The sequence below is a fragment of the Cydia fagiglandana genome, chromosome 7, assembly GCF_963556715.1.
Source record: "Cydia fagiglandana chromosome 7, ilCydFagi1.1, whole genome shotgun sequence".
Lineage (NCBI taxonomy): Eukaryota > Metazoa > Arthropoda > Insecta > Lepidoptera > Tortricidae > Cydia > Cydia fagiglandana.
Window position 1 is genome coordinate 11,452,940 of NC_085938.1, and position 17,993 is coordinate 11,470,932.

The window sequence follows — 17,993 nt, forward strand, 5'->3', positions numbered from 1 at the left end:
TACCTAGATTTTTATAGGCTCGGTTACAAATTTTGTCAATATGAATATTAAAATTAAGTTGTGAGTCCATGGTAATACCTAGGTCTCTAATAGAACTAACACGAGTTATATGCTTCCCAGCTATTGAATAGTTAAAGTTGATTACATTTTGTTTACGGGAATACGTTATCACAAAACATTTATCTAAATTTAGGTATAGATAATTATTCGAACAATATTCATAAAAACTGTCAAGGTCTTGTTGTAGACTATGACAATCAGCTTCAGATGATACAGCTTTAAAAATCTTTGTATCGTCAGCGTAAATAAGGTGTTCTGAGTTTCTGATTAATGTTCGTGTATTTGCAGCAGTTAACAATATGGGGCATTATCTATGAAAAGGGACCTTATTGTCGATGGCACTAACGCCGCACAGCGTCGCGTGGCATTGTATTTATATCGGATCATCTTTAATAATGGCGTAAGCGCCATCGACAATAAGGAACCCCTTGCCTTAATGGAATTCCTTGCCGGCGTCTATATTTCCGTGTTCTTATAACCCGGCAACCTTCAAATCAAGAGTGAACAGGCACCTTCTGGGCGAGCTCGCTCCATCGTAGGCCACGTCTACGCCTCGGCTAGTCTGTGGCCATGAGTAAGCCCATTCATAATAAAAAAAAAAGGCCCCTTTTCATAGATAACGTCACATATGTCTTCTCTTAAGCTCTTAATGACTCATTAATCCAAAGGTGTATCGTCCTATGTAAATAATAAGTCAATTAACGTAATACTTGACATTAATTACTTATTCTTAGACTGAAGCGATTAACAGATATCTTTGATCTAAATATAGCGTGTGTATTTTATTTAAACAGATCGGCACATTTTATGTCCTTACACGGCACTCATAGTCACGTAACAAATATATACGAACAAATAGTACGTAGGCTAGGGTTGCCATACGTCCCGGTACGCCGGGACATGTCCTGGTTTGAAGCATGATGTCCCGGTGTCCCGGCTTATAAGCAAATTGTCCCGGTTTATAAATCATAGTTATTTACTAGGGGGCATTGAGACAGACAGACGGCCGGACGGTCAACAAAGTGATCCTATATGGGCTCCGTTTTTTTCCTTTTGAAGTACGAAATCCTAAAAATCTACCTACTATTATTTCGAAAAAATTTCGCGCTCGCGTTTTCATTTAGGTACCTACTTTATTTGTGACAGTTGAAATTTGGTATACATATATTATGTCAATCTATAACCCGAAGACGGACATGTAGCGTAAATAAAATGAATTTTAAACATAGGGGGCACTTATTGGGGGGTAAATGAGACAGTTAATAAACAAAGTTTTGCAAACTATACGGTGTTATATATCAAGTGATAGAGCTGTGGGAATCTCAAATATATTTTATTAATAATTTTAAGATTAATAGTTTAGAAGTAATTTAAGTAAAAAGACAAAAAATTACCACTTCCCCTCTTTATCTCCGAAATTACTAAAATTAAAAAAAAATACTAAATAGTTCCTTACCTATAGATGACAGAAAAACCTATTAGAAATATGCAGTCAAGCGTGCGTCGTACTTATTACGGGTCTTTTTTAAACATTTCACTCACGTTTCACATCAAAATATACATTGTTGAAAATTGTGTAATGTACGGAACCCTTGGAAGGCGAGTCCGACTCGCACTTGGCCGGTTTTCTTTAAATGTCCCGGTCTGGGCCCCCACACTTATGGCAACCCTAACGTAGGCTGACATCGTAAACACTGTCAGGCGTGTCTCACTCCGCGATTTCGTCGCTTTGCTACAGGTAGCTAAAAGTACATCCGTTCGGCCCCAATTTTGGGGTTTGCCATAAGCCGCGCGTGGCGCTGTCGCCATCTAGCGTCCATATCTGTGCTGATCGTAACAGACGCGTTTTGTGAGAGAGTGGGTCTTCTGTACTTAGTATGTACTAATATTTATTCTGTGACACTGTTATGATTATGACAATCCTAAACCTTATTAAGGCATGTATCCTTAGTTTCATCAGTGATAGCACTGTTTAGTTAAGATTGCTGATGTTAGTAGGTACCTAGAGCAAAACATAAATAAAATTTAAACCTAAACACTTCGAGTCGTTCCAAGGTCGTATCAAAACTTGGAAAAATTGTAAAAACTGAATACCGCTACTAACATTTTCACCTGGCAAAGACTGACGAATGGCTTAGGATTGTATTCCAACTGTCCAATTTTTTTGTCCAATGTGTATTGCGTTGCATCTGACTCTCTCATTAAAGCAAAATGTGAGACGCAAATACACATTGGACCATGATGTCCATGATAGACAGATGGAATACCATCCTAAGGGATGAAAAAAAAACACGCTTATGCAGTACTAGCTGTTGCCCGCGACTTCGTCCGCGTGGAATCTTATCTTCAACATTTTACATCTTTAGTACCTATAATTTTCATATCCAAGCAATGTTGAAATTAAGTACTTTTCTTTTTTAGCAAGTTGTATGAAGTTTTAAGTCAAGTGGATTTTGATGTTGGTTGCTGAAATTACTTTTTTTGTATTCTCATAATAGGTACATATGCCCTTATACAAAGATTCAAATTCGGCACTCACAAAATATCTGATCTCCATGCAAACTTTCAACCCCTTTCTCACCACCTTGGGGGATGATTTTCAAAAATGCTTGAATTAGTTTTCATGTTTTTTATTTTTATACCTTTTTTTTGCAAAAGTTCAAGTTCCTAGCTTAAAATTAAATTTACACCCCAAGACGAACTTTCATCCCCTTTTTAACCCCCTTAGGGCTTGAATTTCCAAAAACGTTGCAATTACTTTTTTTGCAATCGGCTAATATGTCTTTCTAAGAAGTTTCAAAGCATTTGTAATGGATTCAAACTTTGAACCCCATTTTAACCCTGCTAGGGGATGAATTTTACAAATCACTGAAATCACTTTTATTGTCATCTAATAATATCCCCACATACAAAGATTCAAATCCCGCGCTCGAAAAAATGTATGATATCCATACAAACTTTCAACCCCGTTTTCACCACCATAAAGGATGAATTTTCAAAAACGCTGATATTAGTTTTCTTGCATTTTAATTTAAAACGTTTTTACAAAATTTCAAGTTCCTTGCTTAAAATAAAATTTGCACCCGCAGACGAACTTTCATCCCCTTTTTAGCCCCCTCAGGGGTTGAAATTCCAAAAACGTTGCAATTACTTTTTTTTGTAATCGGCTATCTAGACACGCGGCAGCGTGTCAAGCCAAGTTCAAGCAAAGGAACTGGCTAGCCAGCGCCGAGTGTAATATTACACGAACCACTTGGTGCCACTTTTGACCCTTCTATAACTCAAAACATCTTTGACGTAAACACATAAAACTACGTGTGTTTAATTATATCCATAAGGATATCTAGAAGCCCAAATTTCATGAAGCTAGCTCAAACGGTTATAAAGGTATGAAGGTCAAAAAGTCGTAAATTTTAAGACTGACTTATGACTTATAGTACCTAAACCTAACCTACTTCCAGATGACCTAGAAGGATGAAATTTGGAATCCAGCTTGGTTATTGTGTGTAACCGTAGGAAAAAATCTAAAAATAAAATAAAGTTAAAAAATAGGGGGGGTCCCCATACAAAAAAAACACTTTTTATTGGGACTGACATATAAGTACCTAAACCTAACCTACTTCCAGATGACCTAGAAGGATGAAATTTGGAATCCAGCTCGGTTATTGCGTGTAACCGTAGGAAAAAATCTAAAAATAAAATAAAGTTTAAAAATAGGGGGGTCCCCATACAAAAAAAACATTTTTTATTGGGACTGATATAAGTACCTAAACCTAACCTACTTCCAGATGACCTAGAAGGATGAAATTTGGAATCCAGCTCGGTTATTGTGTGTAAGCGTAGGAAAAAATCTAAAAATAAAAAAGAGTTAAAAAATAGGGGGGGTCCCCATACAAAAAAAAAATTTTTTATTGTAGCGTTGGAACCGTTACAAGCAGATATTTGAAACTACCCCAATATATGTATTATTATATTTGCTATATTAAAATAAAGTTTAGTCAAAAAATAAGTGGTGTCCCCATACAAAAAACTTTTAATACGCTCTAAACAACCGGCCAACGGTGTGTCGTCGGCGGCGCGCGGTACCACATAATTATACAAAGAACAGAAGTAAAAACCATACAGCGGAAACACAAGAAAAAACATTAAATCTCAATACCTGCCTAGTTTTCTTTACAAAAAGTATTGATATCCCACCAAAAACATAAATGTAAAAAAGGAGAGCCAAGTTCAATACAAAAATTATGCTAGGCTGTGGGGCTCGCCGCAAAAAGAATGGAGATCTAAATGAGTGCCACTGCCAAGTTCTATGCAAAATCCAAATATGTATTTATAGGAACAAAATAACATTATAAACAAGTATTAAACTCTATTTCCTTGCTTTATTGGATACCTATAACAATTGCTGTTATTTAAAAAAATGTGAGATCTTAAAGTAGGTTAGATTTGGCTTGGCCAGGTTTTATCAGAATTACAATATATATAAAATGATTGATATAATGAAAACTGGCCAAGTCAAATCTAACCTACTTTAAGATCTCACATTTTTTTAAATAACAGCAATTGTTATAGGTATCCAATAAAGCAAGGAAATAGAGTTTAATACTTGTTTATAATGTTATTTTGTTCCTATAAATACATATTTGGATTTTGCATAGAACTTGGCAGTGGCACTCATTTAGATCTCCATTCTTTTTGCGGCGAGCCCCACAGCCTAGCATAATTTTTGTATTGAACTTGGCTCTCCTTTTTTACATTTATGTTTTTGGTGGGATTATGCCTTTCTAAGAAGTTTGAAAACCATTTGTAATGGATTCAAACTTTCAACCCCTTTTTAACCATGTTAGGGGATGAAATTTACAAAACGCTGAAATTACTTTTCCTGTCTTCTAATAATATCCCTAAATACAAAGATTCAAGTCCCACACTCGAAAAAATGTTTGATATCCATACAAACTTTCAACCCCTTTTTCACCACCTTAGGGGATGAATTTTCAAAAACGCTGAAATTAGTTTTCTTGTATTTTAATAATATATCTTTTAACGAAGTTTCAAATTCCTAGCTCAAATGAAAACTTTAACCCCATACAAGCTTTCATCCCCTTTTTAACCCTGTTAGGGGATGAATTTTACAAAACGCTGAAATAACTTTTATTGATAAAAAGAAAGATTCAAGATAAAAAAAGATTCAAGTCCCGGGCTCGAAATTTTTTTTGATATCCATACAAACTTTCAACCCCTTTTTCACCACCTTGGGGGATGAATTTTCTAAAACGCTGAAATTAGTTTTCTTGTTTTTGAATTTGATACGTTTTTACAAAGTTTCAAGTTCCTAGCTTAAAATAAAATTTGCACCCGAAGACGAACTTTCATCCCCTTTTTTCCCCTTTTTACATATATATTGCCTAAAATATTAAATGATTTGCCAGAAAATACTAGATTAAAATATGTAAACGGGAAAAATAGAAAAAAAGTAATTAAGACGCACTTGTTACAATCTAACGACTTTAGTTACATATATTAAGAATTTTAATTAGTATAAGATAGATATGTATATTGTCATGTTATTTTCTCGAACTCCCCATCGGCATACAAACCTCCTCAAGGTTTTGCCCACGATGGGTCTTGTAATAATAATGTACGTTATTTAGCTTATTGTTCAATAAATTAAAAAAAAAAAAACCCCCTTAGGGGTTGAATTTCCAAAAACGTTGCAATCACTTTTTTTTTATCGGCTATTATGCCTTTCTACGAAGTTTCAAAGCATTTGTAATGGATTAAAATTTTCAACCCCTTTTTAACCCTGTTAGGGGATGAATTTTACAAAACGCTGAAATTACTTTTCCTGTCTTCTAATAATATCCCTAAATACAAAGATTCAAGTCCACCACTCAGAAAATTTTTTGATATCCATACAAACTTTCAACCCCTTTTTCACCACCTCAGAGGATGAATTTTCAAAAACGCTGAAATTAGTTTTCTTGTATTTTAATAATATATCTTTTTACGAAGTTTCAAATTCCTAGCTTAAAAGAAAACTTTAACCCCATACTAACTTTCATCCCCTTTTTAACCCCCTTAGGGGTTGAATTTCTCAAAATCGCTTCTTATCTCTTGTACACTTTATAAATGCAATCTGGTGTGCAAATTTCAACTTTCTGGCTTTTGTAGTTTCGGCTCTGAGTTGATGAATCAGTCAGTCAGTCAGTCAGTCAGTCAGTCAGTCAAGACACTTGCATTTATATATATAGATTAGCACTCCAAAAGATTAATGCATTTTCATTTACATATACATTAAATTCTTGTACATAATCGGGCCTAGTTGTTAAAAGCCAAGAGTTGTCTGAATATGGAAACGCTCTCAAGGTTTAATCCCTCCCTTCACTACGCATCTGTCATCTGACTTGTTAGTGCTTTAATTGGACTAATTGCGTGCATCCAACTAATTTGATGTGATCGTCAGTTTGTAGGTGCTTTGCCATGTATCATTCGTGATTTAATGGTTAGGTTCAGAGATCCTTATAAATATATGTATCCTTATAAAACCAATGTCAAATACGTGATTGATTTGAATTTACTTGCAATGCATCTCGTCCGCTTTTATATTTTGATCCAAGTACACTATTCTTAGTACCTTGAAATTATAGTCAGATATTTTTTTGGAAAGACCGTCATTCTGGAATAAATCTTATAGCGTATTCCATCTATCCAATATCTTGGTCCAATGTCATTGCGTCTCACTCTCTCATAAAAATGTGAGGCAAAATAGACATTGGACAAAGAAATTGGACAGGTGGAATACCAGCCGTACACACGTCGCCCAAACAGTCAGAATGGCAGCTCTTCGCTCCTTCTTTACAGACCGTCTGTACGTCGAAGGGTTGTAAGAGAGTATTGTGTAGCATGTATATAAATTGTAGGTACAAATACTAGAGTTAGAATCGACCAAATAGCTTGTAGGTAGACGGTCTTATCCACATTGACCTCTTACTATGAAATTTAATTGCTCTAGTAGCTCAAAACTGACAAAAATATTTTAGTATGGGTGATACTATAAATATTTAGATTCGTTTTTGTCGCGTTATTATTAAGGAAGAGGAAGAAAACAACTGAGCTCTTGAAAAATATAAATATGACCTTATAGTTTTTATAGGTAATAGATTGAGTGCAACTTTAACCTTTGACTAAGGCCACTTTATTGTGCGCAACGTCACACTTTAATTACAGTTATAATAATTAAACGCATAACCTATGCACGGAAGTTTTGTTATAGCTAACAAAACGAATATTTAATCGTTTTAAGTTTTAACTAAGAGATTGTAAAAACACTCAATGTTACCTTCAATTGGTACCTATGGTTTTTTTTTTACTAATACCTTGTACCGTTTTTGTGTAATTCATTATATAAAGTTTTAGAATATGTTTTGCTCTCTTCTTATTCCTTTTTTTATAATGAATATATATTTCATAAATATAATAAATAAGATACATAAACGCGGCAAGTATAAATGCTTTCTTCGGGCGCGGGTGAATAAATCTATCATGTGTTCTTTGTTTTGTTCTAATTTCTTCAAACAACAACGTTTAGGACGTTGTTGTAACTAGTTACAACAACAAATAAGTAAATAATTGACTTGGCTTAGATTATGGAGCATTATGAGACATAACATAAATCACACGAGAATAAATGAGTACAGCTGCCGCTTGATTATTTGATTACCTGTGCAAAATGGATCATTACAACTAGATGCAACTTTTGCTTTTATTTCATCATAAGCTTATACATATTTAATAGCTTGTTTACTTGTATTCACCTATTTATCAAGCACATGACACAATCAGTGTGCCGCTACCGGGGACCTCATTCCGTACATATTACCGTTTTATAAAAGCTCATATGCTTGCTTACCTTTTGCTTGTACGGACTTTTTTGTTGCTTTAAGCGTATAAAGGTAACTTCGTTATTTATACACTCACTTGGCCGGCTTTGTTTATTTCGTTTCTATTTAATTATGAATTCCTAAATGTTCGGAATTAGTTTACTGTATTTGTCACTGTGATTATAAAATTATCTGTTACTTCGTTTTATCATCCTTCATTGCGGGCAATTCAATTACGCCGATTCGTTATCTTCAAAGATGGATCCAATTTTAATCTAATTGTGAAAAAAACAATATGACTGTGTAATTTTTCCTTAGCTTCAGTAGATATTTGATAATAGATTAAGTATAGATGAGGATTATTATCTAGTATGAGAACACCTGTACTCAACAGATAAAAAACACATGAAACTAAAGTTTTAGACACGTTTTAGATATGATAGAAAAAAGTCATACTGACTAGTAAACATAATCATGATAAGATAACGTATCATTATTTTTTAATTACCTATAATTTTAATCTATACAAATACTCGTAAATAAAGTAGGTAGTATGCAAAAAGTCCTGAGTTTAATGTAGTTTTTCCTCATTCACGTTTCCTGTAGGTACTTAAATTATTGTAAAATCTTGGACATGGCGTATCTACATTGGTAGACGAGATTTTCCTGTTAAAAAAGATGCTGCAGTTAGAAGTACATATTACTAAATCTGAATTGTATGACTTATCTCTACTTATATCACTATCATCATCATCACTTAATAATGTTACAACTGAAGGTCTACCGCGAAAATGGAAAGTTGAAATTTCGTTATCTGCTTCTCTATCTCTCGAATGGGTAAGAGTGCAGATAGAGAAGCAGATAACGAAACTTCGATTCTCGCGGTAGGCCCCCTGTTTAGTTATAATCCGGATTTCCGGAATACTTGATAGCGGAACACTAGCAGGAGAAATTGATGATCTGATGTCACGACCCAGTGTTAAGGTATTGATGTAAAGAGAAGGAGGTTTACGGGCGACCCGCCCCCGCTTCGCACGGGTTACACAAAACCATAACTAATTATACACCTAAACCTTCCTCAAGAATCACTCTATTGATAGGTGAAACCCGCATGAAAATCCGTATAGTAGATTTTGAGTTTATCACGAGCATACATACAAACAAACAGACAGACGCGGCGGTTGTTTTATAAGTAATGGTGATGATAATAATTATATTTTAATTTTGTTACAGTGCGCTCAAGTGGCTACGAATGTGGTAGAGCAGAAGCACACGGTATCGCGGGCGAAGCGGAGCCGCGCGCTCGGCAGCCGCGCTTTTCGCGGCAGCACCGTTTGGCTGACCGGCCTGAGTGGGGCTGGCAAGACCACTATTGCGTTCGCGCTAGAAGCCTACTTGGTGTCTAAAGGTTACTTTATAATTTGTTTATACCGTGTACAACTTGGACGTATAAAAATTACCGTTATGTTTGTACTAGAAACTCACTTAGTATCGAAAGCTGAGGTTTGTCTGTATTGTTTGGCTGACCGGCCCCAGTTGGGCTGGCAAGACCACTATTGCGTTTGCGCTAGAAGCCTACTTGGAGTCTAAAGGTTACTTTATAATTTGTTTATACCATGTACAACTTGGACGTATAAAAATGCCCGTTGTTTGTACTAGAAGCTCACTTAGTATCGCAAGATGAGGTTTGTCTGCACTGTTTGGCTGACCAGCCGGCCTAGCCAAGGTTACAATCGCTATCGCTTCGACAACGAAAACCATTATGTCTCTCTATCACTCTTCCATATTAGCGCGACAGTGACAGTTGCGTTTCGATCGCTACGGAGCGTAAGCGATTGGTATCTTGGCTACGCGGCCAGGCTTAGTGGAGCTGGCAAGACCACTATTGCGTTCACGCTAGAAGTCTACTTGGTGTCTAAAAATTGGTTTTAGACTACTACTGGGAGCTTTTATACTTTATAACGTGTTATTACCATGTACGTCCAAGGTAAAGCATAAAAACGCCCATTATGTACGTACAATAAGCTCACCTAGTATCATTCACCAAGATGAGGTTTGTCTGCATTGTTTGGCTAACCAGGCTTAGTGGGGTTGGCAAGACACAATTTTGTCCGATGTTTCATTTGCCAAATTTTTATATGATCGGAACGCGTTTTATTCAAAATCAAAAGCATATCAATTTTCAAGGCAATCTGTACCTATAGTAGCCATTATTTTAGGTTAGATTGCATTTACGAATAGGTATGTTATGGCCCTTCTGAAAATCCGACGGTTCTGAAAAAACGCATTCGATCAAACGATGATTTGGCAAATTAAACATTAGACAAAAATGTTTTGAAGCTGCGATAGGTAATCGTTACTCTTAATAGGCCACTATTACTTACTCGGTATATCAACTTCTCAAGGCGAGATTCGTCTGCACCTTTTTCGGACCGGCCTTAGTGACGATGTTAGAACGGTTTGGAGTACCAGTCTGAGTAGCAACGATATAACTTGGAATTGTTTCCATTTTTAAATTGGCCGGTTGTTACAAACCTTAACGGATTATCCTTGATGTTTATCACAGAGTATAATGTAGGTACTTCTCTCTAAGAATTTCAAAACCGAATGCTCGCGTCCATCTCCCGTCACTCACTTTCGTTTTACCATAAAGTTAAACTAGTATGAGGCCGCAAACTTGCCGTTTATTTATTAGGTATCAAAATATTTACCTTATAATGGAGACAATTTAGTTCATTAGAACTAAGTCTACTATAAACGTTTTGTAAACTAGATTAGGTTAACTCAAAACAAAGACTATTGTAAAACCCACATTTCTTATCGGCGTCTTGTGTAGTGTGGATTAATAGGGAAATGTGTCAGAATGTGAATCAAGGCACTTGTATTCTCATAAATCTTTATTCACTTAGATATTTCTTCGAGTAGTCAAATTTCAAACGATGAGCGACGATCGGCCAACAATGTGCCTGAAGTAGTCATTCTATGGTAGTAGGTACCTAGTTCCTAATGAATACCTATAGAAGTACATCATTACCTTATTTCGTCGTTACAACGAGGAGTCAAACTTCGAACAGTTCGGACAAAAAAAATGCGCGGAACGCAGTAAAAACAAGTGACGATGTGTTAGCCATGAGCCATGGTTAGCCATGACTACTAAGTACCGGAAGTGTTTCGTACTTATGTTAGTTTGTTACTGACCCTCCTAGTTCATATTTGGTTTGTTCTTCACCTGTCACTTCAGTCACCTGCAATAATATGTTACATGACGAAGGCCGCAAAAATATCTAACACGATCTTATACAAACTCGCTCGCGTCCATCTCCCGTCACTCACTTTCGTTTTACCATAAAGTTAAACTAGTATGAGGCCGCAAACTTGCCGTTTATTTATTAGGTATCAAAATATTTACCTTATAATGGAGACAATTTAGTTCATTAGAACTAAGTCTACTATAAACGTTTTGTAAACTAGCAAGTCTCGCAAAACTCGCAAGTCGCTCGCTGTGTTTGGCGTTAAAATCTATAATGCTCTTCCAGCAGATATTAAAAATTCACCAACCGATGCAATCTTTCTTAAAAAATTAAAAGAATATCTTCTAGGCATGGCCTTTTATAGCATTGATGATTTTTTCGAATCATAGAATATCATCACTAATCCAAAAATATATAGGTAAAAATTGTCAGTAAATAAGAACAAAAAAACTATACTCATCCTTTTCTTTTGGGTGCTAGTACTAGTGTAAGACAAAGATAATATGATTCTCTCTGTCAATGTTTGAAATGAGACAATTAAATGCAAAAAATTATGTAAATATATAATATTAATATCAATATGTAATAATAATTAATCAGTAAATGCCTGAAATGTAAATAACAGTTAGATATTGTACATTTATATTTATTGACTTGTAAAATGATTGCCTTTTACCAATAAAACATCTGAATCTGAATATATGTCGAGCCATAGGAGCGTGTCACATATTTTTGCGGTCTTCGAAGAGTAACATATTGTTGCAGGTGACTGTACCATAAGCACTAAAAATATTGAATGTATGTAAGTACCTAGTTTACTAGAATCACACTAGAATCAACGTCAAACAATATTTATTATTTTGTACCTAGGTATATATGTCAAACGTTGGCCTTGCAAATATCATTCGTTTTCCAATCTGGAAACACACTTAATATATTTTCCCCAATCAAATCAATAGTAGCTTCATGAGTTTTCTAAAACTCTGATTTCTGCGGCAGTTGTCTGTTCTATACTTGAATTTTTCTTAGCGCATTTATCTGTTATATATAGTTTAATGATTATATCGACAGGTATTCCCACATACGCGCTAGACGGCGACAACATCCGCACGGGCCTGAACAAGAACCTTGGGTTCTCGAAGCAGGACCGCGAGGAGAACATCCGGCGAGTCGCGGAGGTGGCCAAACTGTTTGCAGACAGTGGCCATGTATGCCTCTGCAGTTTCGTGTCGCCATTTGCAGAGGTAGGAACCCACCACTGTCCTAGGTATAAGCTCAATCTAATTCTACGCTACGTTTCGTTATCCTTACTGTTGTAATTTTAGTTATAAGTTTTTCTTCCATTCAGGACCGAGAAGTCGCGCGCCGTACACATACGGACTCTGGTTTCCCGTTCTTCGAGGTTTTCATCGACACCCCGTTGGAAGTTTGCGAACAAAGAGATACCAAGGGACTGTATAAAAAAGCCAGGGATGGACAGATTAAGGTCAACTTTATTTTTTATAGTATTTGCCTAAAATTGAGATATGGAACTGTACTATTTAATATCGTAAAAAAACCTTAATTGTCTCAAATATGTTCTATCGACGACACGCTCTTAAAGTTATGTAATTGACTTAGAACAACGGCATTTTTATATCATATTTAACAGCAACACGACGATACAGTATAGACAAGGGTATATCACATTATAGTTAATTATGTACACTATTTATACGCTAATAACCTATGTTGCCCTCCGAATCGCTAAACTTAAGTGGCAGCGGGGCACATAGCACATAAAACCGATGGCCATTGGGGCGGAAAGGTTCTCGAGTGGCGACCACGTACCGGAAGGCGCAACGTGGGTAGACCCCCTACAAGGTGGACCGATGACCTGGTATATATAGGTCGCGGGATTCCGCTGAATGCGGGTGGCGCAAGACCGGTCATTATTGCACTCTTTGGGGGAGGCCTATGTCTAGCAGTGGATCCTGGCGTCCTCTGGCTGACATAATGATGATGATACGCTAATACATATCGTCGGTTTTAGTCGCAAACCTCGTTTGTCTGTTTATCTGTTAATTTATCTGTTTGCCGTTCCAGGGCTTCACCGGCATTACGCAAGAGTACGAGCGGCCCGAGGCGCCCGAACTTGTGGTGCAGACGGTGGGCAAGTCCATCGAGGAGTCCACCATGCAAGTCGTGCGGCTATTGGAGGCTAATGTAAATACCATTTATATCCAACTTCATTAGGTACAAACATGGCCACCGGTGGAGTTCAGGGCTTCACTGGCATCACGCAAGAGTATGAGCGGCCCGAGGCGCCCGAGCTAGTGGTGCAGACGGTGGGCAAGTCCATCGAGGAGTCCACCATGCAAGTCGTGCGGCTATTGGAGGCTAATGTAAATACCATATATATCGAACTTCATTAGGTACAAACATGGTCACCGGTGGAGTTCAGGGCTTCACTGGCATCACGCAAGAGTACGAGCGACCCTAGGTGCCCGAGCTGGTGGTGCAGACAGTGGGCAAGTCCATCGAGGAGTCCACCATGCAAGTCGTGCGGCTATTGGAGGCTAATGTAAATACCAAACTTCATTAGGTACAAACATGGCCACCGGTGGAGTTCAGGGCTTCACTGGCATCACGCAAGATGGTGCAGATGGTGGGCACCTCCACCGAGGAGTCCAAAGTCGTGCGTCTATGCGGTTACCCGATCAAAGTTTTACATATGACGCTGGCATCACATAGAAAAAAAAAACAGAAACGGCGGAAACCTATGCTGACGCCATCTATATATCCCTTTAACAGTTGCCATCCCCATTGGAGGCTAACGTAAAAACCACTTGTCTTTTGGTTCCTCTTCTACACAAGTAAATAAGAGCTGTCCATTGTGAACTTTCGTAGGTATGCAGATTTCCAGTCTAAAGTTTATCACGCTGCATGTGGTTAATAATACCTTTAAAACAGTTGCACACCTAAGGTTAATTAATACCATTTAAATGAAGTTTGCCACGAGAACCAGAGTTATTTACTTATACGGTAACAAATAACAATTGTTGTTATGATTAGCCAATCGCAGATGATTACGATCGTAGATTAACTTTAATCTGCCTGTAAAATATTACGTCAAAGTCATAGTCATATCACAAGCAAATACAATAATGATAACATCGCAACTCTGCGGGAATTAATCTTATTTATTATTTTTGCTAGATAATTGATATTTAATAGATAGCGGAATATTATTTTTTATTATATTTTCCGCAAAATAGCAATTTTTTTTTTAGATCCTGTCATTTGATTCCGCCATAACGCCTAGTTATTAATTATTTGTCAGAATGAAATGCAAATAAAGTTATCAATAAAATAATATGCAGAAAAATAAATTATATAAGATATCTTATGTTATACAGGCTGTTACTGACCATCGGGCTTTAAATCTAGGGCTCGATTCTACTCGCTAAACTGATCTACTGAGCTGGCTGATCAGATGTCGACGTTTTCTATGGAAGCTAAAAAAAATCTAAGCCAAAAAAAAAATCCCCGATTTTAGGGTTGGTCCCATAGTAAAAGTAGCTCAATTTAGCGAGTAAAATCAAGCCCTGCAATTAGGATTGTTCAATTTTTTTAGACCCCCATTTTTATTTTATTTTCTGAAAATATAGGTTAATTTAAGATACCAATTTGAATGATTTAGTAATTCGTGGCTCGGTTGAATATTTATAATTTATTGAAAATATGAGATACGACTTCTCGTAAATTACATGTCGTCGGCTGATTAGGATAATGCACAAGCAACAACAAGCATTAAAAAAATAGTTGTCATTGTCAATTGATTGTAATGTCACCTGTCGACAATGTCAGTGTCACGTGTTTCTATAAATATATTATAAATAACAATCGTCTGGAATGGAAAACTCGTTTATTTTGAATCATTAATTTCAAAATACCTACGCTATAAATTTGAGAAAGCTGATTCCAGAAATCTGCCTAAGTTATATAATATAACTTAGTTTTATTGGAGTATGTATCCATATAGCATCCAACTCCAACCATAACTTGGCTGAAACGTAGTGATTATATGCTCTTTGGCTGAAATCAAGGGAGCAAAAATACAAATGTAAGTTACCTACATCATATATATTTTAACTGATTCGATTTGTAAGAAGATTGGATTCATAAAATCGTTACAAGCGTCCATTGCTAAAGGTAGCTTAGCACCCAGTGGGTGCTTTCTACCGGCTTGTCACCATTGTTTGGATATTGTACTACATACTTATACTACTATATTAGGAACATGCCAATTTTGCTAATAAAATTATATCCTATTATTTCAGGTCATCGTGATTCCTATTTAGATACAGCTGTGCGATATGTAACTGCACTTGGGCCCAGAACAAAGTTGAGCATTTTGTATTCAAACGAACGTCATATTAATTATTAATCGTCGTAATACTTTACGACCGTAAATAATGCCTGGGAACAGAGTAAATAAGAAACCATACACTTCTCTTCTGGATGGTCAACAAGAAGCCATCATTGTCAGATGCTCGTGCAGAACATGATAAACATACATTTAATGTAAAGTTACTATTTTTTTTGGAAACATATATAACATATTTCCCAAATTAATAAAAAAGTAGGTAAACAAAAACATGTTTTATTATTCACAACTCTTTATTAAGTCTTGTCCACCATGATATCAGCAGCTTGAACTGCAACATGTACCTGGAAATTAGAAATTATATCTTTTTAAAGCAGTTTCAGGCTGAATTTTGAGTATGGCTATGTATTCTTGTATATATATTCCTTCTTTCTAGTAGGCACCATCTCTGTTTAACGGTTTGCCTTTAGATACTCTGGCTACATTACCACAGAAAATAAATAGATACCACGACCCTACCAATAAAGTGAGCTTTTAAATACTTAATTGTAGTAATTAATATTAATTTTATACTTACATCGAAGTGATTCTCACAGCAATACTGTGTGTAACACGTGAAGTAGGTAGGTATTCCAAGTTTAATTCACGGCACCATCTTTCACGACGTAGGTCTTCGTGGATTCGAACTATTATTTTTGTGAATCATTCCCACACATAGAAACCAGGTTTTTGATATATTATTAAGCAATGAAATCTACTGTTTAGGTATTAATTATAAATCAAATTGTAACAAACAAGCGCACCGGTTTAACTGAAAATTTTTGTTATGACAATCGATGACAATGATAACTCTGACAATACGTGAGTGACGGATTTATTTACTATGGTTCGATAACTTTTATTATGCAATTACTTTACATTCAGCCCAGGAGAAGGTCAAACTAAGGTCATAAGGATATTTGTTGAAATATCTTCAATCCTCAATTATTATATCGCAGCAAATGTCGGAAACTGTTTAAAAACGTTATAAAATAAAATGGTTTTCGAAATAGAACATTTGAAAAAAAATTAACAATCCTAATTAAAGCCCCATGGTCAGACACATACTGTATACATACCTATTCAAAGAACTTTTTCTGGGTCTGAACCGTACAAGCGCATTATTTTTCGTCTATGTACTTTACTCTGCTGTTGACGTTATGAATGATCGTCGATATATTCAGAGCAGCAGAGCATTTTTCGAGTGTTTTCTTACCTCTACCCTCCTGAGACTAAATGTACATTACAATGTACATATTCGTGCAACCTAATTTGAACCTTTCATGCAGCAAATAAAGTAGCATTTCTTTTGCTTCATTGCTTTTTAAAACAAACGAAATTCGTTCTAATTTATGTATAGAATAAGGTTCAAATTAAATAACTGATAACTTTATATGGTGGGTCTTAAGAGGCTACACTTTTATAAAATTTACGTTTCTACAATTTTGTGAAATATTGTTTACGTTTTTAAAATGTACTTTTTTTTGCAGGGCATTATTCCAAGCTTCGAAGGCAACCAGCTTGGCGTCGAAGAGTTGTTCATATACGGGAACAGGTTGACCAGCGCTATCGAGGAGGCGGCCAGGTTGCCGTCTGTCGAAATTTCCACTTTGGACCTTATGTGGGTGCAGGTAAGTTCAATATTGCCTGTTTTTATCAACTTGACTAAAATCCAGAAATCGTATTTTTATTGGCGTGTTAGTTACGTAATATCGCGGCCGGTACAAACAGCAATACTCCTAACTGTACATCGGTGGACCTTATTACAAAAGGCATAAGGTCCATCTATGTACAGTTAACATTGTGGGCGATGATACTAGACCGATTGATCGAACGGGGAAGGCAACTGTTTATTTGATTGCTTATGGCATTGTCGAATTCCATACAAATTTGTACCATCGTCGAGAACGCCATCTACAATTGCCTTTTTCCGGCAGCTGTCGCTTTTCATACAAATATTATTAGTATTATAGTCGAGATTGCCATCATGTCTAAGCCCGATTTACACGAAGCGAGAACTTGCATGCGAGTTTCATTACATTGCGGGTTTTGATCGGTTGGTTGAATTGGACGTAACCAACAGTCCGCAATGTAACTAAAATCGCATGCGAGTTCGCGCCAGTGTTGGCCGAACGTTAATGCAATTGACCATTAAAAATTAACCATTGAAAAGGTTAATTGCCATTAGCCATTAACCGTTGAAGGAAAATTAATTATCAATTGCATTGAACATCAATTTGCATTAATGTTAATTTATTACGAACCACTAACAATTAAAAAGAATTAATGGTTATTGCTTTACAAACCATTAAAAACTAAAACAATGTTTAATGAAAATTAAACATGTGATTGATAATTAACAATTAACAAGAATAAATATCGTAATTTTATAAA

The 17,993-nt window shown here is 36.1% G+C and overlaps 3 protein-coding genes across 3 annotated transcripts in view; 2 read left to right on the forward strand and 1 right to left on the reverse strand.

Moving 5' to 3' along the window:
• LOC134665896 (protein FAM13A) overlaps window positions 1–17,993 on the reverse strand; it is a 212,066-nt gene that overhangs the window by 98,303 nt on the left and 95,770 nt on the right. The window lies entirely within an intron of this gene.
• The window catches only part of LOC134665892 (folliculin-interacting protein 2), a 163,718-nt gene that overhangs the window by 57,047 nt on the left and 88,678 nt on the right, over window positions 1–17,993 (forward strand). The gene's annotated exons all lie outside the window — the stretch shown is intronic.
• The window catches only part of LOC134665922 (bifunctional 3'-phosphoadenosine 5'-phosphosulfate synthase), a 46,498-nt gene that overhangs the window by 16,777 nt on the left and 11,728 nt on the right, over window positions 1–17,993 (forward strand). Inside the window, exons 2-6 of the mRNA XM_063522980.1 lie at window positions 9,174–9,348; window positions 12,263–12,435; window positions 12,540–12,677; window positions 13,277–13,396; window positions 17,090–17,230. Coding sequence (XP_063379050.1) covers window positions 9,174–9,348; window positions 12,263–12,435; window positions 12,540–12,677; window positions 13,277–13,396; window positions 17,090–17,230 — 747 coding nt within the window. The remainder of the gene's footprint in view (window positions 1–9,173; window positions 9,349–12,262; window positions 12,436–12,539; window positions 12,678–13,276; window positions 13,397–17,089; window positions 17,231–17,993) is intronic.